The 21478-nt window shown below is 24.9% G+C and overlaps 3 protein-coding genes across 3 annotated transcripts in view; all 3 read right to left on the bottom strand.

Annotated features, from left to right (window-relative positions):
- The window catches only part of Alpha-man-ia (alpha-Mannosidase class I a), a 478743-nt gene that overhangs the window by 95516 nt on the left and 361749 nt on the right, over positions 1–21478 (bottom strand). The gene's annotated exons all lie outside the window — the stretch shown is intronic.
- Positions 2804–5037, bottom strand: LOC145971819 (uncharacterized). Its single transcript, XM_083099879.1, has 5 exons — positions 5033–5037; positions 4639–4729; positions 4363–4508; positions 3094–3226; positions 2804–3024 (listed from the first exon to the last, which is right to left on the bottom strand). Exons 1-5 carry the CDS (start codon positions 5035–5037, stop codon positions 2974–2976), a joined length of 426 nt encoding a protein of 141 aa, XP_082956005.1. The 3' UTR covers positions 2804–2973.
- Positions 11326–19304, bottom strand: LOC145971818 (uncharacterized). The gene is made up of 11 exons (XM_083099878.1): positions 19104–19304; positions 14142–14227; positions 13749–13868; positions 13546–13663; positions 13253–13278; positions 12842–13167; positions 12664–12783; positions 12271–12361; positions 11997–12142; positions 11471–11603; positions 11326–11376 (listed from the first exon to the last, which is right to left on the bottom strand). Exons 1-11 carry the CDS (start codon positions 19159–19161, stop codon positions 11326–11328), a joined length of 1275 nt encoding a protein of 424 aa, XP_082956004.1. The 5' UTR covers positions 19162–19304.

Below are 21478 nucleotides of genomic sequence, written 5' to 3'. Positions count from 1 at the left end.
AAATACTATGAGGTACGTCTTCCAATAAAGTGGTTTAACTAACTCCCTCGTGCTCCATCGATTTTTTTACTACAATATTTTTTCTAGCATATAATCAAGGAAACGTTTATGATATTCTCCGAGTTGGGAAAGTTAATCGATCGTTCGTATTTGTGTTTTTGCGTTGAGGGAAACGGCAGGAAGTTGAATTATCGAAATAATATATTATGTTCGCCAGATGCACTTTTCCCAGGATAAGGGAGAAATAATATCCCTCCTTTTCTTTTCACCTTGACGCAGGCGCGATTGTACATATGTCTTCAAACAGCTTGCTGCGACTTTATTGTCATCCGTGACGTTGAGCAGCACGCTACGATTGTTCTCTGAAGTGCTCTTGATGATGATGACATATGTGTGTGTTTATGTGTGTGTCTGTTTATATGTGTGTATCATACAAGAGTATAGTTATTAAAAAATTCATAATGTAAAGTGGTTTTCTAAAATGGATATATTTACGTGAGTAAAATTTGTCACATGTACATATATATATATGAAGATATATATCAATGGCAATAGTAAATTTGAATAAATACAGTAATTTATTTTTTATTTTGGTTTATTTGGGTGTCCTCTTTGAAAGTTCTTTCCTAATATTGAAAGGATCATTAATATTGCTTTCTTTCAATAATAAATATTCGTTTCAAACAATATTTTTATTAAACTTTATTTATTTATATTTTAATTATTTAAAAAACGGAAAAATCTCTATTAATTATTTACATTATATGGAAAAAATAATAGCAATTTTCAGCCAAATTGCAGGTTATGGTTATATAATAATTATTATTCAGTCAAATAGAATTCTGTTCATCATTGCATTATTATAATGCATAATCAGAAATAGAGATAATTAAAATATTGAATGAATGAGGCAACATAGTGATTTTGTGCACAATTGTTTTCGGATTATTAGTCATCTCGTATGTTGCTTACTAATTACAAATTAATATTAATTATAATTGTATATAAATTGTATATAAATGTGATATTTTATATTACATTGTATTATATAATTACTGTTAACTTATTTTATATAAGTAAACAATGAACGAGAGATGGCGCTTGATAATTGAACTATTTTGTAAATTTGTAATTCTTATCTTGCTATCTTTAACATAGCTTAAAGCTACAACTATTTTGCGCAATTATATAATATGTATCCTACAAACATACAACATATACAGTACAGTAGCAATGCCTCCGAAGGAAGGAGGCAGCAGACTATATATTAAAATAAAATAAAAGTACCATTTCTGATCGACAAAATTCGGTTATATGTGAAATGATGTTTCCGGGATTTCTTAAGCAGTATAACAACATCGAGAATATTTGATAGAAACAAACTGAAGAAGATTAACTTATGACCTATTATTTATACTTATTACTTCGCTAAAAAAAGAGAGAATGTGGTACAAGATTTACTATATGTACAGATTTGTTTGTTATGTTATGTTAAAAAATTTATATCATTAAATTTAAGAAATTATAATTTATAAAACAATAAACAGCTTAATATGATAAATTCAGTATAAACGTATTACTATTTTTTATCTCTTATCTTAAAGATAAATGATATAAAAGAAAAATCGAGTCAATATTCCAAAATAATCGCAGTAAAATATGTATGTATTTTAATGTATGTATTTTTCTATTTTTAAATTTAATTTTTAATTTTTCTTTTATTTTATTAATGAGGGAAATACAAAAAATACATTCTTGGAAAATTTTTTTTATGATATATATTATATATTTCTTATAATATATTATATATTTATTTCACATAAATAATCAGAATTTTACATAAAACATCAGAATATTATATAAATATACCACTGTTGTACACATAGTCAATAATTCAATTATGCAATTTCGAATAAAGAGTGATTAAAGAAAAATTAAACAGAGAAAAAAATTGTATTTTAAATATCTAAAAGTGTATTTTAAATATCATAAATAATTTGAATTCATATACAATATATATATATATATACAGGGTGTCCCATTTTAACTTGGACAGTAAAATATATCAAAAACTAAGCAAACAAAAATGTTTCAGACAAAAGTTGTATGGTTTCGAGGGGGCCATAAGATGGTACCATTGGTTTGATCTTGAAGAGTTATTTGAAGGTTACATGAAGGTCACTTTTAATTTCTTAAATGGAACCTACTATTTGTCATTGCATATTCTTGTAGCTTATCTCGAGAGCTTTCCAAAACACTATAATTAAGTACCTTTTCGTTAAGTACTTTTTGAGTTATGAGGCTTGAAATAATTTCTTAATTTTACATAAACCGTAAAATAGAAAACACATAGTTGTTTTGAAGAAAAAATATGTAATTTGCAATTAACAATTCCATATTTTTTCTTAAAAACAACTATGTGTTTTCTTTACACCAATTGATTCCTCTCATTATTTTGTACATAAAAGTATTAAGGTAAGATAACCGAAAAATGAATATTTTACAAGATATTTTACGGTTTATGTAAAATTAAGAAATTATTTCAAGCCTCATAACTTAAAAAGTACTTAATGAAAAGATACTTAATTATAGTGTTTTGGAAAGCCCTCGAGATAAGCTACAAGAATGTGCAAAAATATATAGGGTGTTCCATTTAAAAAAATTGAAGTGACCTTCACGTGACCTTCAAATGACTCTTCAAGGTTAAACCAATGATACCATCTTATGGCCCCCTCGAAACCATATAACTTTTGTCTGAAACATTTTTGTTTGCTGGGCTTAGTTTTTGAGATATTTTACTGTCCAAGTTAAAATGGGACACCCTGTATATATATATATATATGAAATAATTATCATAAAAAAATCTTACTATAAATATAAATGTATTAAAGTGAGAAATCACTAAAAATTATATGTTCACTTGCATCTACAGAAAAATAAAAGTTTATTTTTTGATCGTATCCCCCTTTTTTCTTAGTGAATAGAAAACATTACGGCGACATAGGATAGTGCACTATTCAGAAGCTAGAAAAATTAATATTGTACACATGTTAGCAGAAAATATTGTTTTTTCGTTTCTATAATGCTCCTTACCATAGTAAAACTTTCTACCTTTGCCACAATTATAAAGCCAATTCTTAAATTAAACTCTTTGCCAGTTTTTTGCATTAAAAACAAAATTAATTTTCGCGAAGGTATAGATATTAAGTACCATGGTGTATCATATCTAAAAATTTACAAAATTATCTAAAAATTATCGCATATAAAATATCTAAAAATTTACTCTCTAAAAGTGAATCAGTGAAAATATCACTGATTTAAACAGTAAAATAAGATTTCACTGAGAATCAGTGAGTATTTTACTGATTTTCAGTGAAAACGCTTATTTTTTTGTTATTTTATCTTATATCTCACTGATTATGGTCAGTTAAAATAAAATTCTCTGTAAAACCAGTAAATTTCACTGTGAAACCAGCAATCGCTAGTTCGTTCATTTACCGCTACGATCGCTATCTCTCTCGTATTTAGTTTTAGTCATAAGAATTATATAAAGTTTGCAAAGAGCAACAGATAAAATTAGAAGTATTACTTCGATTTAATTTCTGATACAATCTCAATAGAGAGGCTTCAGATATTAAATTGATCTTATAAGTCGGACAAATAAATGTCTGGGGACTTAATGAAAATTATTCGTTCGTTATCCATTTAAAATAACAAGTTCAATATGCATATAATATATAAATAAAATAAAATTTTTAATATAATAAATATTTAGTAAATATAAATAAAATTTTTAATTTTATATGAAATAGATAGAGAGATGAATTGTAGTTTAATATTACTGACAATAACGAAAGAAATATTACTGATATTGAGAAATATTATTGATTGAAACAGTCAAAATTATTAACTGATTCTTTCAATAAAATATCACTGATTTACAGTGCTGTACTTACAACTGCTGTAATCAGTGACTATTTACTATTTTTCAGTGATAATACGCTGATTCACTTTTAGAGAGTACCATTAATAAAAATAAAAAATAAAATTATCAGAATTTCAAGATATTTTACGCAAAATATCCTATTTCCGGACAATCAAAAAACAAATTTTATGAAAAGTGGATTGAACTTTTACTATTTACATGAATACATAAATACATTTTTAAATTATAATCGTTACAGGTTTTCAATTCATTTTCCGCGATATAAAAATAGAAATAGAAAATTAAATCCTAATAAAAAAATGCTTATACAAAGTAATGAAGTTCAAAACTTATACTTCGAAAAATTGAAAGATTTACACACAAATAGCTCTTATACTTGTATCAATTAAACAGAATATAAAATATGTAATACTTACACCCTCTCAAAAATCTCATAATTGTAATCTGTAATTATTTGTCCAAAATAATTCGCTATAAACATGTAAAGTAGGTGGAATATAACAACAGCAAATGATATTACTGCATCTTCCAAGTTTTTTGATATACTTATCGCGTTAAGGAACTGTTATATTAGAAATCATATTTTACACACGGAATTTGCAATAAAGTAAATTTATTTCTTTAATGATATATAATATATATATATATATATATATATATATATATATATAATAAATAAATTAAATACCTACTCTAAATATATTGATGCTCAATGACAATACTCCAAGGAGAGCGAGGATACAAAATGGTATATTAAATGTTGATGCAAAGAGTTCGGAAAACCTTCAAAAAGTGATGAAATTATTACACATATATAGAAAGATAACTAACTATATTATTATACGAAAGAGAACGAAACTATTGCGCGATTGTAAGTAAATAATAAAACAAGAAATAAGAGAAAAAATGTCTAAATATCTTCAAAATATAAAAACAAAAGATAAAATATTGTAAATTGTACTTAATTTAATCTTTTATATTTATGTCCGATGATATCAAGTTAAATCATAAAAATGCTTTTTTAAGAAAATATTTCCAAAAATATACAAAAATTTAAAAAAAAAAGAAACATAATGTGTAACTAACTTCATAGCTCTGCGATGTGCAATTACAACGTGAATTAAATTTTTGCAAAATGCGTATTCCTTTTTGAAATTTGATATATTTTGCAATATGTTATCCTCCATGGAATATCTTATTCGATGACTGCAAATATTCCCAAGTTTAATTCGTGATCGAATCACTAATATAAATCGATCGTCACCTGGTAATTTTAAACATCCCGATAGAATGAAAGACAAATATCAACATTTGCATTGATGTGGCTAACATCATTGACCCACATAATAATGACATTAGTCCTCCGTACAGTATTTTAAAGTGATTGTATTCATCTTGCGAGACAAAATATTGCACCTTAATAAGATGTTTCATTGACCGAGGTTCATCCAATGGCAAAATAATATTGAGAATAATCGGATGAAATAGTAATAAGAATATAATGATTGTTGCGAAACTGGCAAGCACTAAAGACGTATGAACACATAAGACAAATATTTTAAAATATTTTATAAACTTAACAAATAATTTAAATTATGTGAATTTTCCGTGAATAATATAATTTGATTTTCATATAACTAATATATTATATTTTATATCAGTGTACACTATACGTAAACTTACTGACTTTTTAAATATTTGTAAAAGTGCTTTTGTATTATAAATATGATATATTCTGATGTAATATATTTATATTTTTTATTTTCACAACAAAAAAAAGAAATTATCTCTTTTTGGTTATCATATAGATTAAAGAATATCATACATACATACACACACACGCGCGCGCGTGTACATATATATATATATATATATATATATATATATATGGCTAAACATATAATAATATTAAAAATTAAATAAAAGATTAATTAATTAATGTTAAAAAATTTTCTTACAGAATATCAATGTAGTATAATATTGGCAATAACGAGCATATTTCTGTATAATCTCGGTTTCAATCTTATCTCGCATTATCTTCCAATTTTTTTGTATTTGATAGTGCAGATTTACTATCTGTGATTTAAATATTTATTGACATACTTTATGTGTTAGATACAAGTTCGAAAGTAAAACCATTTGCTTGTGCAGGTAAACTTACATTTCTTGATTTTAATATGAAACAACAATACTTTACTATAATTATTATAAAAGCAAAAGTGATCGACATAATTTGAACGAAGAGATTCATATCATATCTCGTTGTAATAAAATCTGCCAACTGAAATTAATAAATATATATAGTGATTATATTAATTATATTAATTATAATAAAATGATTATATTAATTATAATAAAAATATATAACATATATAAAATATGTATACCTATGTTGCCGATGTGAATAGGCGATTTTAATATATTGATTTCACATTAAAATATTTTCATTCATTCAAGAATATTATTTTAGGAAGTAAGTTAATTATGAAAAAAAAAATCTTAAAAAAGTATTAACAAGAAGCTATGTACTATTTTGATTATTCATTATATTGATTGAATTACTATAAAAATAGATTGTTACCTGTATGAATACGAATATTACAGTTGAGATAATAATCAGAACTTGTTGCAATAATACAAGTCGCGATCTATCATGAGGCCAGATACCTAATACTTTAAGAAAAAATTTACTTATTATAGTATAGTAATAATCTTCGACTATAGACATGTTACAAAAGCAAACTGACTGACGTAACTGAACGACGAAGCATCAATGCGCATAGTGGCTACATAACACAATACTAATATATTTTTCCCCTTCTTTTTCTATCATTTCTTTTAAATTATCTTAAAACATGGCAAATGGTAGGATATATTTTTGCTAATAATTGGTACTTACTATAATGTATACATATCAACGAAATTACATTTCAAGAGAACAGTTAAATAGGCAAATAAATATTTCTCGAATGTAGTACATTATTAGGAAGAGAACGTCAATTATCTAAATTGCTTTGTGAAACTTTTACTCACTCGGTTGCGAGAAAATAGTACTCTTACATTATTATATCTATTACATTATATTATATTATTACTTTCTTATTTTTTGACGCGTATGCGCAGTAGCAAATGCAAATATCGGATGATCTATCAATCTTCTTGCGAACGTTACACTGATGTGATATCTGTTTATGAAGTGCATTATAAATACGCAATACTAATTGTAACAAGTATCCATATCTTATTACATTTTTATTGTCTCAGTTAACTTAAACATAGATATTACAAGCTTTTTTCAAATTTCAATTTGGTTAGGCATAAAGCAACGAAAGAGACAAAATAGAAATATATGGTAACATAGAGAAAAGAAATATATGATAAAATAAGAGAAATTTATAATAAAGAAAAAAGATACATAAATAAGTTACATAATTTATTAACTGTGATAATATCTCATTTATCATATATAATTATATACTATCAATGCCCCCCATATATATTTTTGAATACTATAGTTCCAGAAAGAAAGAATTTCAAATACTATAGAAAGAGAGAGATTCAGATCACTTTAAATAACTATTTAATAGTTTATTCTTGATTTTGAAATAAGCCGCCTTTAATTATTATTGATAATCGTAATAGAAAATGTAGACATTTTATTATTCACTTTTAATTCAAATTGTATTATCAAAATCGATCTAATTGCTATTTCGAAAGTGAGAGTATTAACGTAATATTAAATAATCCCAAAAAACTTACCTTTTTAAAAAAAAGGTAAAAAAAGGGCGCCAAGTTCATGCACAAATTATATTTATATCTAACTGTTGTCTTATCTACAAAAATAGTGATATATAAAAATTGCGCCAATTAAGGATAGAAATTTGTACAAGATAAATAAAAGTACAAGGAAGGAAACTTGTACAAATTAATATAAAAAAGTAAAAAAGTAAAAAAAATTTAATTAAAAAAACTTGGCGCTGCCAATAAAACTGGCGCATATTTTAATTAAATATATATTTAAAAAATTGGAATATATTCTGATTATTAATTTTAATTATTATAGTCTAACATTTAAATTTAATGACTTAATTTCTTTCATTAATTTATATTGATTTATATTTGGAAATTTAGACTTTTAAACTGAACAATATACTATATAATATAATAAAATTGGCAGCGCCAAGTTTTTTTAATTAAATTTTTTTTTACTTTTTTACTGTTTTATATTAATTTGTACAAGTTTCCTTCCTTGTACTTTTATTTATCTTGTACAAATTTTTATCCTTAATTGGCGCAATTTTTATATATCACTATTTTTGTAGATAAGACAACAGTTAGATACAATTTATGCATGAACTTGGTGCCCTTTTTTTACCTTTTTTTTTTAAAGGTAAGTTTTTGGGGATTTAAATTTTACACTAAATGATAGAAACAAAATAAATTTAAGATTAGAGCTACAAATTAATAATAATTTAATGTTTAATTATAATGTTTAATTTGAATTTAACTTAGAGATAACGAATTAACAAAGATAATAAAAATATGTTGCATAATACCTTGCATAAACAATATATTGTATATTAATATATACATATACATACATACATATATACATACATACATACATACATACATACATACATACATACATACATACATACATACATACATGCATGCATGCATGCATGCATGCATGCATGCATGCATGCATGCATGCATACATACATACATACATACATACATACATACATACATACATACATACATACATACATACATACATACATACATACATACATACATACATACATACATACATACATACATACATACATACATACATACATACATACATACATACATACATACATACATACATACATACATACATACATACATACATACATACATACATACATATATATATATATATATATAAAATTTAGAAAAGAATATTAGTACCTGAAAAAATAACATTAAAGTAAAATGGAAAACTAAATTAATTTCGCAAACTTTGAAAGTCGATAAATAAAGGGCCATAAATAAAGGGTCGAAAGAAATATTTGATTGATCCTGTAATAACAATTTTCGACGAAGTCTGTCTCACAGCGATTCGAAGATATAGCGACAAAAAAATTATATCGAAATACATGTGGTACGTTTTCCAATAAAGTGGTTTAACTAACTCGTGCTCGTTCGATGTATTTTTACCATAATATTTTTCTAGCATATAATCAAGGAAACGTTTATGATAACTCCTCCGAGTTGGGAAAGTTAATCGATCGTTCGTATTTGTGTTTTTGCGTTGAAGGAAACGGCAGGAAGTTGAATTATCGAAATAATATGTTATGTTACGCCAGATGCACTTTTTCCAGGATAAGGGAGAAATAATATCCCTCCCTTTTTTCTCACTTGGACGGCAGGCGCGATTGTACATATGTCTTCAAACAGCTTGCTGCGACTTCATTGTATCCGTGACGTTGAGCAGCGCGCTACGATTGTTCTCTCAAGTGCTCTTGATGATGATGACATGTGTAGGTGTTTATATGTATATGTATGTGTGTTTATATGTGTGTGTCTGTTTATATGTGTTTATCATACAAGAGTTTAGTTATTAAAAAATTCATAATGTAAAGTGGTTTTCTAAAATGGATATATTTACGTAAGTAAAATTTGTCACATGTACATATATATACATATACATATATATATATATATATATATATATATATATATATATATAAAGATATATATCAATGGCAATAGTAAATTTGAATAAATACAGTGATTTATTTAGGGTAACGTGTCCTCTTTGAAAGTTCTTTCCTAATATTGAAAGGATCATTAATATTGTTTTCTTTCAATAATAAATATTAGTTTCAAACAATATTTATTAAACTTTATTTATATTTTAATTATTTATCGGGAAAAACTCTATTAATTATTTACATTATATGGAAAAAATAATAGCAATTTTCAGCCGAATTGCAGTTTATGGTTGTATAATAGTTATTACTCAGTTAAATAGAATTCTGTTCATCATTACATTATTATAATATATAATCACAAATAGGGATAATTAAAATATTGAATGAATAAGACAACATAATGATTTTGTGCACAATTGTTTTCAGATTATTAGTCAGCTCGTATGTGGCTTACTAATTATCCTAAATTAATATTAATTAGAATTGTATATAAATGCGATATTTTATATTACATTATATTATATAATTACTGTTCATTTATTTTATATGAGTACATAATGAACGAGATGGCGTTTGATAATTGAACCATTTTGTAATCTTTGTAATTCTTATCTTGCTATCTTTAACATTGCGCAACTATATAATATCATACAAACATACAACACATACAGTACAGTAGCAATGCCTCCGAAGGAAGGAGGCAGCAAACTATATATTAAAATAAAATAAAAGTACCATTTCTGATCGACAAAATTTGGTTGTATATGTGAAATGATGTTTCCGAGATTTCTTAAGCAGTATAACAACATCGAGGATATTTGATAGAAACAAACTGAAGAAGATTAACTTATGACCTATTATTTATACTTATTACTTCGCTAAAAAAAGAGAGAATGTGGTACAAGATTTACTATATGTACAGATTTGTTTGTTGCGTTATGTTAAAAAATTTATATCATTAAATTTAAGAAATCATAATTTATAAAACAATAAATAGCTTAATATGATAAATTCAGTATAAACGTATTACTATTTTTTATCTCTTATCTTAAAGATAAATGATATAAAAGAAAAATCGAGTCAGTATTCCAAAATAATCGCAGTAAAAAATGTATGTATTTTAATGTATGTATTTTTCTATTTTTAAATTAAATTTTTAATTTCTCTTTTAATTTATTAATGAGGGAAATACAAAAAATAGATTCTTGGAAAATATTTCTTATGATATATATTATATATTTCTTATAATATATTATATATTTATTTCACATAAATAATCAGAATTTTACATAAAACACCACAATATTATATAAATATACCACTGTTGTACATATAGTCAATAATTCAATTTCGAATAAAGAGTGATTAAAGAAAAACAGAGAAAAAAATTGCATTTTAAATATTTAAAAGTGTATTTTAAATATCATAAATAATTTGAATTCATATATATATATATCGAAATATATATATATATATATATATATATATATATATATATATATATATATATATATATATATATATATATATATATATATATGAAATCATTATCATAAAAAAATCTTACTATAAATATAAATATATTAAAGTGAGAAATCACTAAAAATTATATGTTCACTTGCATCTACAGAAAAATAAAAGTTTATTTTTTGATCGTATTCCCCTTCTTTCTTAATGAATAGAAAACATTACGGCGACATAGGATAGTGCACTATTCAGAAGCTAGAAAAATTAATATTACACATATTAGCAGAAAAATTAATATTACACATATTAGCAGAAAATATTGTTTTTTCGTTTCTATAATGCTCCTTACCATAGCAAAACTTTCTACCTTTGCCACAAATATAAAGCCAATCCTTAAATTAAACTCTTTGCCAGTTTTTTGTATTAAAAACAAAATTAATTTTCGCGAAGGTATAGATATTAAGTACCATGGTGTATCATATCTAAAAATTCACAAAATTATCTAAAAATTATCGCATATAAAATATCTAAAAATTTACTATTAATAAAAATAAAAAATAAAATTATCAGATTCAGGATATTTTACGCAAAATATCCTATTTCCGGACAATCAAAAAACAAATTTGATGAAAAGTGGATTGAACTTTTACTATTTACATAAATACATAAATACATTTTTAAATTATAACCGTTACAGGTTTTCAGTTCATTTTCCGCGATATAAAAATAGAAATAGAAAATTAAATCCTAACAAAAAAATGCTTATACAAAGTGATGAAGTTCAAAACTTACACTTTGAAAAATTGAAAGATTTACACACAAATAGCTCTTATACTTGTATCAATTAAACAGAATATAAAATATGTAATACTTACACCCTCTCAAAAATCTCATAATTGTAATCTGTAATTATTTGTCCCAAATAATTCGCTATAAACATGTAAAGTAGGTGGAATATAATAACAGCAAATGATATTACTGCATCTTCCAAGTTTTTTGATATACTTATCGCGTTAAGGAACTGTTATATTAGAAATCATATTTTACACATGGAATTTGCAATAAAGTAAATTTATTTCTTTAATGATATATATAATATATATATATATATATATATATATATATATAATAAATAAATTAAATACCTACTCTAAATATATTGATGCTCAATGACAATACTCCAAGGAGAGCGAGGACAGAAAATGGTATATTAAATGTTGATGCAAAGAATTCGGAAAACCTTCAAAAAGTGATGAAATTATTACACATATATAGAAAGATAACTATATTATTATACGAAAGAGAACGAAACTATTGCGCGATTGTAAGTAAATAATAAAACAAGAAATAAGAGAAAAAATGTCTAAATATCTTCAAAATATAAAAACAAAAGATAAGATATTGTAAATTGTACTTAATTTAATCTTATATATTTATGTCCGATGACATCAAAGTTAAATCATATAAAGATGCTTTTTTGAGAAAATATTTCCAAAAATATACAAAAATTAAAAAAAAAAAGAAACATAATGTGTAACTAACTTCATAGCTCTGCGATGTGCAATTACAGCGTGAATTAAATTTTCGCAAAATGCGTATTCCTTTTTGAAATTTGATATATTTTGCAATATGTTATCCTCCATGGAATATCTTATTCGATGACTGCAAATATTCCAAAGTTTAATTCGTGATCGAATCACTAATATAAATCGATCGTCACCTGGTAATTTTAAACATCCCGATAGAATGAAAGACAAATATCAACATTTGCATTGATGTGGCTAACATCATTGACCCACATAATAATGACATTAGTGCTCCGTACAGTATTTTAAAATAAATGTATTCATCTTGCGAGACAAAATATTCCACCTTAATAAGAAGTTTGACTGACCGAGGTTCATCCAATGGCAAAATAATATTGAGAATAATCGGATGAAATAGTAATAAGAATATAATGATTGTTGCGAAACTGGCAAGCACTAAAGACGTATGAACACATAAGACAAATATTTTAAAATATTTTATAAACTTAATAAATAATTTAAATGTGAATTTTCTGTCAATAATATAATTTGATTTTTATATAAGTGATATATTATATTTTATATCAGTGTACACGTAAACTTACTGATTTTTTATATATTTGTAAAAGTGCTGTTGTATTATGAATATGATATATTCTGATGTAATATATTTATATTTTATTTTCACAACAAAAAAAAAGAAATTATCTCTTTTTGATTATCATATAGATTAAAGAATATCATACATACATACACACACACGCGCGCGCGTGTACATATATATATATATATATATATATATATATATATATATATATATATATATATGGCTAAACATATAATAATATTAAAAATTAATTAAAAGATTAATTAATTAATGTTAAAAAAATTTTCTTACAGAATATCAATGTAGTATAATATTGGCAATAACGAGCATATTTCTGTATAATCTCGTTTTCAATCTTATTTCGTATTATCTTCCAATCTTTTTGTATTTGATAGTGCAGACTTACTATCTGTGATTTAAATGTTTATTGACTTACTTAATGTGTTAGATACAAGTTTGAAAGTAAAACCTTTTGCTTGTGCAGATAAACTTACATTTCTTGATGTTAATATGAAACAACAATACTTTACTATAATTATTATAAAAGCAAAAGTGACCGACATAATTTTAACGAAGAGATTCATATCATATCTCGTTGTAATAAAAACTGCCAACTAAAATTAATAAATATATATAGTGATTATATTAATTATATTAATTATAATAAAAATATATAACATATATAAAATATGTATACCTATGTTGTCGATGTGAATAGGCGATTTCAATATATTGATTTCACATTAAAATATTTTCATTCATTCAAGAATATTAAATTTAGGAAGTTAATTTTGAAAAAAAAATCTTAAAAAAGTATTAACAAGAAGCTATGTACTATTTTGATTATTCATTATATCGATTGAATTACTATAAAAATCGATTGTTACCTGCATGAATACGAATATTACAGTTGAGATAATAATCAGAACTTGTTGCAATAATACAAGTCGCGATCTATCATGAGGCCAGATACCTAATATTTTAAGAAAAAATTTACTTATTATAGTATAGTAATAATCTTCGACTATAGACATGTTACAAAAGCAAACTGACTGACGTAACTGAACGACGAAGCATCAATGCGCATAGTGGCTACATAACACAATACTAATATATTTTTCCCCTTCTTTTTCTATCATTTCTTTTAAATTACAAAACATGGCAAATGGTAGGATATGTTTTTGCTAATAATTGGTACTTACTATAATGTATACATATCAACGAAATTACATTTCAAGAGAACAGTTAAATAGGCAAATAAATATTTCTCGAATGCTGCAGTACATTATTAGGAAGAGAACGTCAATTATCCAAATTGCTGTGTAAAACTTTTACTCACTCGGTTGTGAGAAAATAGTACTCTTACATTATATCTATTACATTATATTATATTATTACTTTCTTATTTTTTGACGCGTATGCGCAGTAGCGACTGCAAGTATCGGATGATCTATCAGTCTTCTTCCGAACGTTACACTGATGTGATATCTATTTATGAAGTGCATTATAAATACGCAATACTAATTGTAACAAGTTTCCATATCTTATTACATTTTTATTGTTATCTTAAACATAGATATTACAAGCTTTTTTTAAATTTCAATTTAGTTAGGATCGCATAAAGCAACGAAGAAAGAAACAAAATAGAAATATATGGTAATACAGAAAGGAGAAATATATAATAAAATAAGAGAAATTTATAATAAAGAAAAAATATAATAAAAAAGATACGTAAATAAGTTACACAATTATTTATTAACTTATAATATTTCATGGCTCATTTATCATATATAATTATATACTATTAATGCCATATATATTTTTGATTATTATAGTTCCAGAAAGAAACGGTTTTCAAATACTATAAATTCAGATTATTTTAAATAATTGTTTAATAGTTTATTCTTGATTTTGAAATAAGCCGCTTTACTTATTATCGATATCGTAATAGGAAATGTAGACATTTTATTATTCACTTTTAATTCAAATTGTATTATCAAATTCGACTAAATATTATATGTATTTTTCTCTTATAGGATTATATGTTCATTAGCGTTATACATAAGTGTTTAGAGAAAAATAGTGAAGATTTACACATTCATACATATATACATTACAGATATTCAATACACATACTCTAAAATATTTTAGGAACATAGTCGCATTATTTAATTTAATAAATTATCCAATTGATAGTAATAAATTTTTCTTTCCGCTATTATTATCGTGTCGAATACATCACCAGAAAATAGGATACTGCCGCATTCGTGAGCTGAAATGGCACAATAAACTTCTCTTTAAATCTAAATAAAAAATTGATCTTATTGTTAAAGAAATTTTAATTTTACCGAAGCGAAACTTTCCAAAGATACTACATATAAGCGGCCAAATACTAAAGTACCGTTTATATTCCTTTTTTGCATTATAAATAATAATAATTTCTGTGTATGTAATGGTGCTGTATACCACAGTCCATTATAACTGTAATTTTTAAAATAGATTTAAATAGAAATGTTTACAGATTAGCAAAAAAGTAAATCGTCACACATTTTTGATATAATTAATGTTAAATTAACAGCCATACGTGTACAAGTATCGAAATAATAATCAGTTTAAGTTGAATGTAAGCGATACGTTGTGTGTAAATAATATACATATACAGGGTCAGTCATTTTATAAGTTACCCACCCCAATAACTTTCTTATTTTTGATTGTAGAAACAAATGTTTCAGACAAAAGTTGTTTATAGTCACGTTGCTTCGAAAAATTCCATTCCATGATCTGTTACTTTTTGTCCGCCGTAATATGTAATTTGCAATTAACAATTACATATTTTTTCTTAGAAACAATTATGTGTTTTCTTTACACTAATTTATTCCTCTCATTATTTTATACATAAAAGTATTAAAGTAAGATAATCGAAAAATGAATATTTTGCTAGATATTTTATGGTTTATGTAAAATTAAGAAATTATTTCAAGTCTCATAATTCGTAAAGTACTTAATGAAAAAATACTTTATTATAATGTTTTGAAAAGCTCCTCGAGATAAGCTACAAGAATATAGAATGAAAAATGGGGGTTTCCATTTAAGAATTTGAAGGTGTCCTTCATGTGACCTTCAAACGAGGGGTAAACCGCTGATCAAAATTATATACACTAATGCCTACTAATGCCCAATTCCTGGGCATTACTGCTAAATTTTTAAAATTTAATAATTTAAATTTTAATAAATTTAAAATTATTATTTGGAAGAAAAGACTTAATAATACTTTAATAACGTCCATAATACGCATTAATACTTCAATAAAACCTAATAATGCCCAAGTAATGCCCAAGCAATGCCCAGTAATGCCTCAAATCTGTACATCGCAATGCCCTCAGCGGTTTACCCCTCGCCTTCAAACGACTGTCCAAGGCCGAATAATTGCCACTATCTTATGCCCCCCTTGAAACCATACATTTTTTGTCTGAAACATTTTTTCTGAAAATGTTGTCCTGTCAAGTTATCAAGATGGTCCGATCCTTTTGGGACATCCTGTGTAATTCTAAAAGTATGCTGTGTGTGATGATATATATACTCACGTTGCTTCGAAAAATTCCATTCCATGATCTGTTACTTTTTGTCCGCCGTAATTACCAATAAACATATAACTTAAATGTAAGATAATTAATATAATGAATAAAACTCCATCTTCAAAGTTGCTATTATTTATTAATGTTAACTGTTGAAAAAATCAAGGAATATTTAGATATTGAAGAGTCAAATCGAAAGTACAGTATATAAAGAAGGATATTATTCTTACTTGAAAAAGATTGATACTTAAAGAGATGACGCCAACAAAAATCAAAATGGCGAATAACACCGTAAAATTAAATGTAAAAAGTTTGGTAAACCTTTAAGGAGAGAAACAAGATATTGAAACTGTGGCATTATTAATATAAATATGTTTTGTCATATATATTCAGTTACTATAAATATTATGTTCTTTTATATGAATAATATATATAAATATCATTTAACCGACAAAGCTGTCAGAGATTTCAAACATAAAAATATTATGAAAAATATATCTTATAAAAATATATATGAAGCATATGTTTTTGAAAAAAATTATAAATCATAAATTATATAAGAATTACATAAAAATAAAAGAGTGTCTATAATATACATTTAATTCTCAATTGTACTTGATTTTAAATTTTAATTATTTTGGATTTTATTCGATTTATAGATATATTGAAGAGATATAATTAATAATGGACAAAAATGGATGATAAAAATGAAGTTTCAGAATCAATCACACTTTTTAACAAACAAAAAGATAAGATACAAAAAGAATGTTGTAAGAAATATGTAAAAATATACTAACTCGATTGCCCTTCGATGAATAAGAACCGCATGTACAATCCTCTGATAAAAGAGATAGTGTTTTTCAAAAGTAGGGATCGTTAACACATTTTTGTCGATAACATTTTCTATTCGACAACTATATTAATTAATTTATATATATTATATATTTATTTAATTATAATATATTAATTATATATTACCGATTTAAAGCAAGTTTATTCAAAAAATAATCGCACTTACCTTGCGATTTTAAATAGCGCACATGCATGCCACATATATGTCATAATTGTTAAAAATGTACCATACAGTGTGATTAATCCTACGAAACATACTAATATTTCGTGTAATAATATAATATAAATATATTTTTCTTGGTTGATAAAATATTCTGTGATTATAAAAATTCGAAAGGGCCGTGATTCATTCAATGGAAGTATAACATCAAGAAATAATGGCAATAATTGAAGTATTAAAAGCAAGAGAAAGCAAAACATACCAATCACTGAAAAATGTTAGATCCAAATTTGAATTCGATTATAATAAATTATACAAAAATTATACAAAGTTTTAGATTTGTTCCCTGTTTTCTTTTACCATCAACCCGAATAAGATTTCGTACAAAAATAAAAAGAAATATTAACGAAATAAAAATCTAATAATATATACTTTGTCAGTATAGTATACATATAGTTAATCATATATATTTCACATTCTTACCTATTAAAATTATTGAAAAAAATTGTATGCTGTAAAAATATTTTTCTAAAGTGTCAAATTCCAATTTATTTTTCAATAATCTCCAATCATTTCGCATTCGTTCCAGCATCTTCTTCACCTGTTAATTCCAAATTTGCCAACAGTTTAAATGCAATTCATTTTTTAAACATTACAACAAAATATTTCAATAAATCTTACTGTGAACTTACGTTTTCTGCTTGAATGATAAAAAGACAGTATTTTACAGTGACGAAAAGAACAGGAAAGACAATCGAAAGAATCCTAAGGAGAAGATTGATACTGTACTGCGTTGTAACGAATACCAATAACTGAGAGAAAATAACATCTTTAGAATTGATAACAATCTCGTATATAGGATATGTATGATTTTCATCATAAATTTTACGTAATATCAAAACACAATTTATATATGATAAAACATGCTTTAAATATTATATCAAAGACGAAAATGATATATAATTCCTCAAGCTTTAAATTCTTATATAAAAGAATGTTATATAAATTTATGTGTCATAATTATTATCATTAATACATAACAAATTGTATATAAATTAGCAGATTGGAAAAGATGAAGAGAAATATGTTTATTTCGTGCTTAAGATCGATGCATTACGATCTAAATATAACTATGTTATATGGAAGCTTGAAATTTGAATGATTAAACATTTATACTTGAACAAGAATAAATGTACAAAGAAGACCAGCAAACAGCACTTTATGTATTCGTGTGAAATATGATTGCTGATAGGGCCATAAACCAAGAATCTTAAGAAGTACTCGATTGACTTTGTAATAACGTTCTTCTATCGCGTACATTTTACACAACAACTGTTAGACGAACCTTTGAATTCTCGAATTATTTCTTTCCACATTTTCCGTCAATTTTCAACGATCGATATCTTTACACGGCAATTATTGTAAAGATGGTTGTATTTCCATTATAAAATTACATATTCATGATATAGATGAAATTGAATTACTGAAATTGAATTACTGAAATTGAATACCTTAATATATACGAGCAATATATTTTTAACACATATGTTTGTGCAAACGCAGTTGTGACTTTTATAGTGAAGAGAATTTCGATATCTTCTAGTGCATTGTATGAAGCATTACTCATATATTTGGTGAATCTACATTATCGAATAGACTAAATTAAAAGGAAAATACAAAACCGAAGATTATTCATATTCTCATATAATCTTTTATTTGTTTATTATACACTTAAAAAAATCAAATGAAAAAGCTGATATCAAAATTTTCATACAGTGTAAAGTAAGTTTGTATTCCTATAATATGTATATAGAATATCCCATTTTAATTGCTCATCGCAAATATTTTATAAATGATGTGTCGTGGAAAATGTTTAAAACAAAAATTGTTTAGTTCAAAAGTGAAAAAAAGATATGGATATTAGTTTGATCTTGGGTACGCGTGTAAGTTCATGTTAATATCAACACGTGTGCATATACATACGTATAAAAATATTTATACGTATTAAAGATTTTGCCATTGTAACAAAGTATATGATTCGATATATATACATAATTGGAAGAAACTACAAAATGTCTTGATGCAAAAAATCTAAATTAATTTTTTTTAATAGTTATTTTTTAATTACTGCGTTTTGCCTCACTAAGAAATAATATTGTTCTTTATTTTTTATATACATGCATGATGGAATGTATTCTTTATGATGTATCAAACAATATATAGAGAGTCTTTATATGCCCCAAAGTTTATGCTGATTGGATTTATATAACTAAGAAATAAATCTACTGTATCAAATATACAAATTTCTCACATCTTATTGCATTCTTATCATTTTAATTAAGTTGACAATAAATAAGACAAATTTTCGTCAATATCTGCAATTGTAACTTGGGTAATATGTAAATAAAAAAAAATATATAAAATTAGAAGAAATATATCTTTAATAAAAAAGATATTGAATTACATAACTAATTAATAAATTATTTACATCCAGTTATTATTGAATAAACTTATTCATGTTAAAATAAATAATCTGTTTCAACGTTTAATCATCGGTATGTTATTTCCAAACTCGATTAGGTTTCTATCAATCTCTTTGGAAATTTTCCTATTTATTAGAATTATTTGAAAATATCAAGAATGAAAGAATATACGTTCATATTATAGTAATTACGGTGAACCAAGGAGAAAAGAAGAAACCTGCAGAGATTATTCGTAGAGTGCAGTAACAGATAAATATATATATATACATACATACATATATATATATATATATATATATATATATATATATATATATATATATACAGGGTTTGCCAAAAGTGTGGAAACCCCTTAATATTTCGAAAAATACGCATTTTTAAAAAAAATGTTTCATACAAAAGTTATAGGGTTTTATGTGGCGCATTACACAGCAACATTATTATGACCTCGAATAGCGTTGTCAAGGTTATGTGAAGGTTATATGATGTCACCTCCAACTTTTTAAATGGGACACCCTATATGCTTTTGCATATTCTTGTAGCTTATCTCGAGAGCTTTGCAAAACACTATAATTAAGTTAGTTTTCATTAAGTACTTTCCGAGTTATGAGGCTTGAAATCATTTCTTAATTTTACATAAACCGTAAAATATCTAGTAAAATATTCATTTTTCGATTATCTTACCTTAATACTTTTATGTACAAAATAATGAGAGGAATCAATTGGTGTAAAGAAAAAACATAGTTGTTTTTAAAAAAAAATATGTAATTGTTAATTGCAAATTACATATTTTTTCTTAGAAACAACTATGTTTTTTCTTTACACCAATTGATTCCTCTCATTATTTTGTACATAAAAGTATTAAGGTAAGATAATCGAGAAATGAATATTTTACTTGATATTTTACGGTTTATGTAAAATTAAGAAATGATTTCAAGCCTCATAACTCGGAAAGTACTTGATGAAAAAATACTTTATTATAGTGTTTTGGAAAGCTCTCGACATAAGCTATAAGAATATGCAATAAAAAATAGGTGGTTCCATTTAAGAAATTAAAGGTGTCCTTGACTTCACCTTAACGATTCCATCCAAGGTCAAACCAATGACACCATCTTATGTTCCCCTCAAAACCATACAATTTTTGTCGAAAACGT

This window comes from Camponotus vicinus, unplaced genomic scaffold (genome assembly GCF_025532165.1).
Source record: "Camponotus vicinus isolate PSW18456_S1 unplaced genomic scaffold, iyCamVici1.0 SCAF_5, whole genome shotgun sequence".
In the NCBI taxonomy this organism is placed as follows: Eukaryota; Metazoa; Arthropoda; class Insecta; order Hymenoptera; family Formicidae; genus Camponotus; species Camponotus vicinus.
The sequence above is the reverse complement of the archived record's forward strand: the minus strand, read 5'-3'. Positions and strand labels throughout refer to the sequence as shown.

Excerpts from the sequence above, each read along its gene's own strand:
- LOC145971818 (XM_083099878.1), bottom strand. The coding sequence starts at position 19,161 with ATGTACGCGATAGAAGAACGTTATTACAAAGTCAATCGAGTACTTCTT. Across the intron at positions 14,228-19,103 it reads AGTACTTCTTAAGATTCTTG|GTATCTGGCCTCATGATAGA; the intron begins GTTTATGGCCCT and ends TTAAAATATTAG. Across the intron at positions 12,143-12,270 it reads TGAGCATCAATATATTTAGA|TTCCTTAACGCGATAAGTAT; the intron begins GTAGGTATTTAA and ends CTAATATAACAG.
- LOC145971819 (XM_083099879.1), bottom strand. Across the intron at positions 4,509-4,638 it reads TGAGCATCAATATATTTAGA|TTCCTTAACGCGATAAGTAT; the intron begins GTAGGTATTTAA and ends CTAATATAACAG. Across the intron at positions 3,025-3,093 it reads AGGTAGAAAGTTTTACTATG|CTTCTGAATAGTGCACTATC; the intron begins GTAAGGAGCATT and ends TAATTTTTCTAG.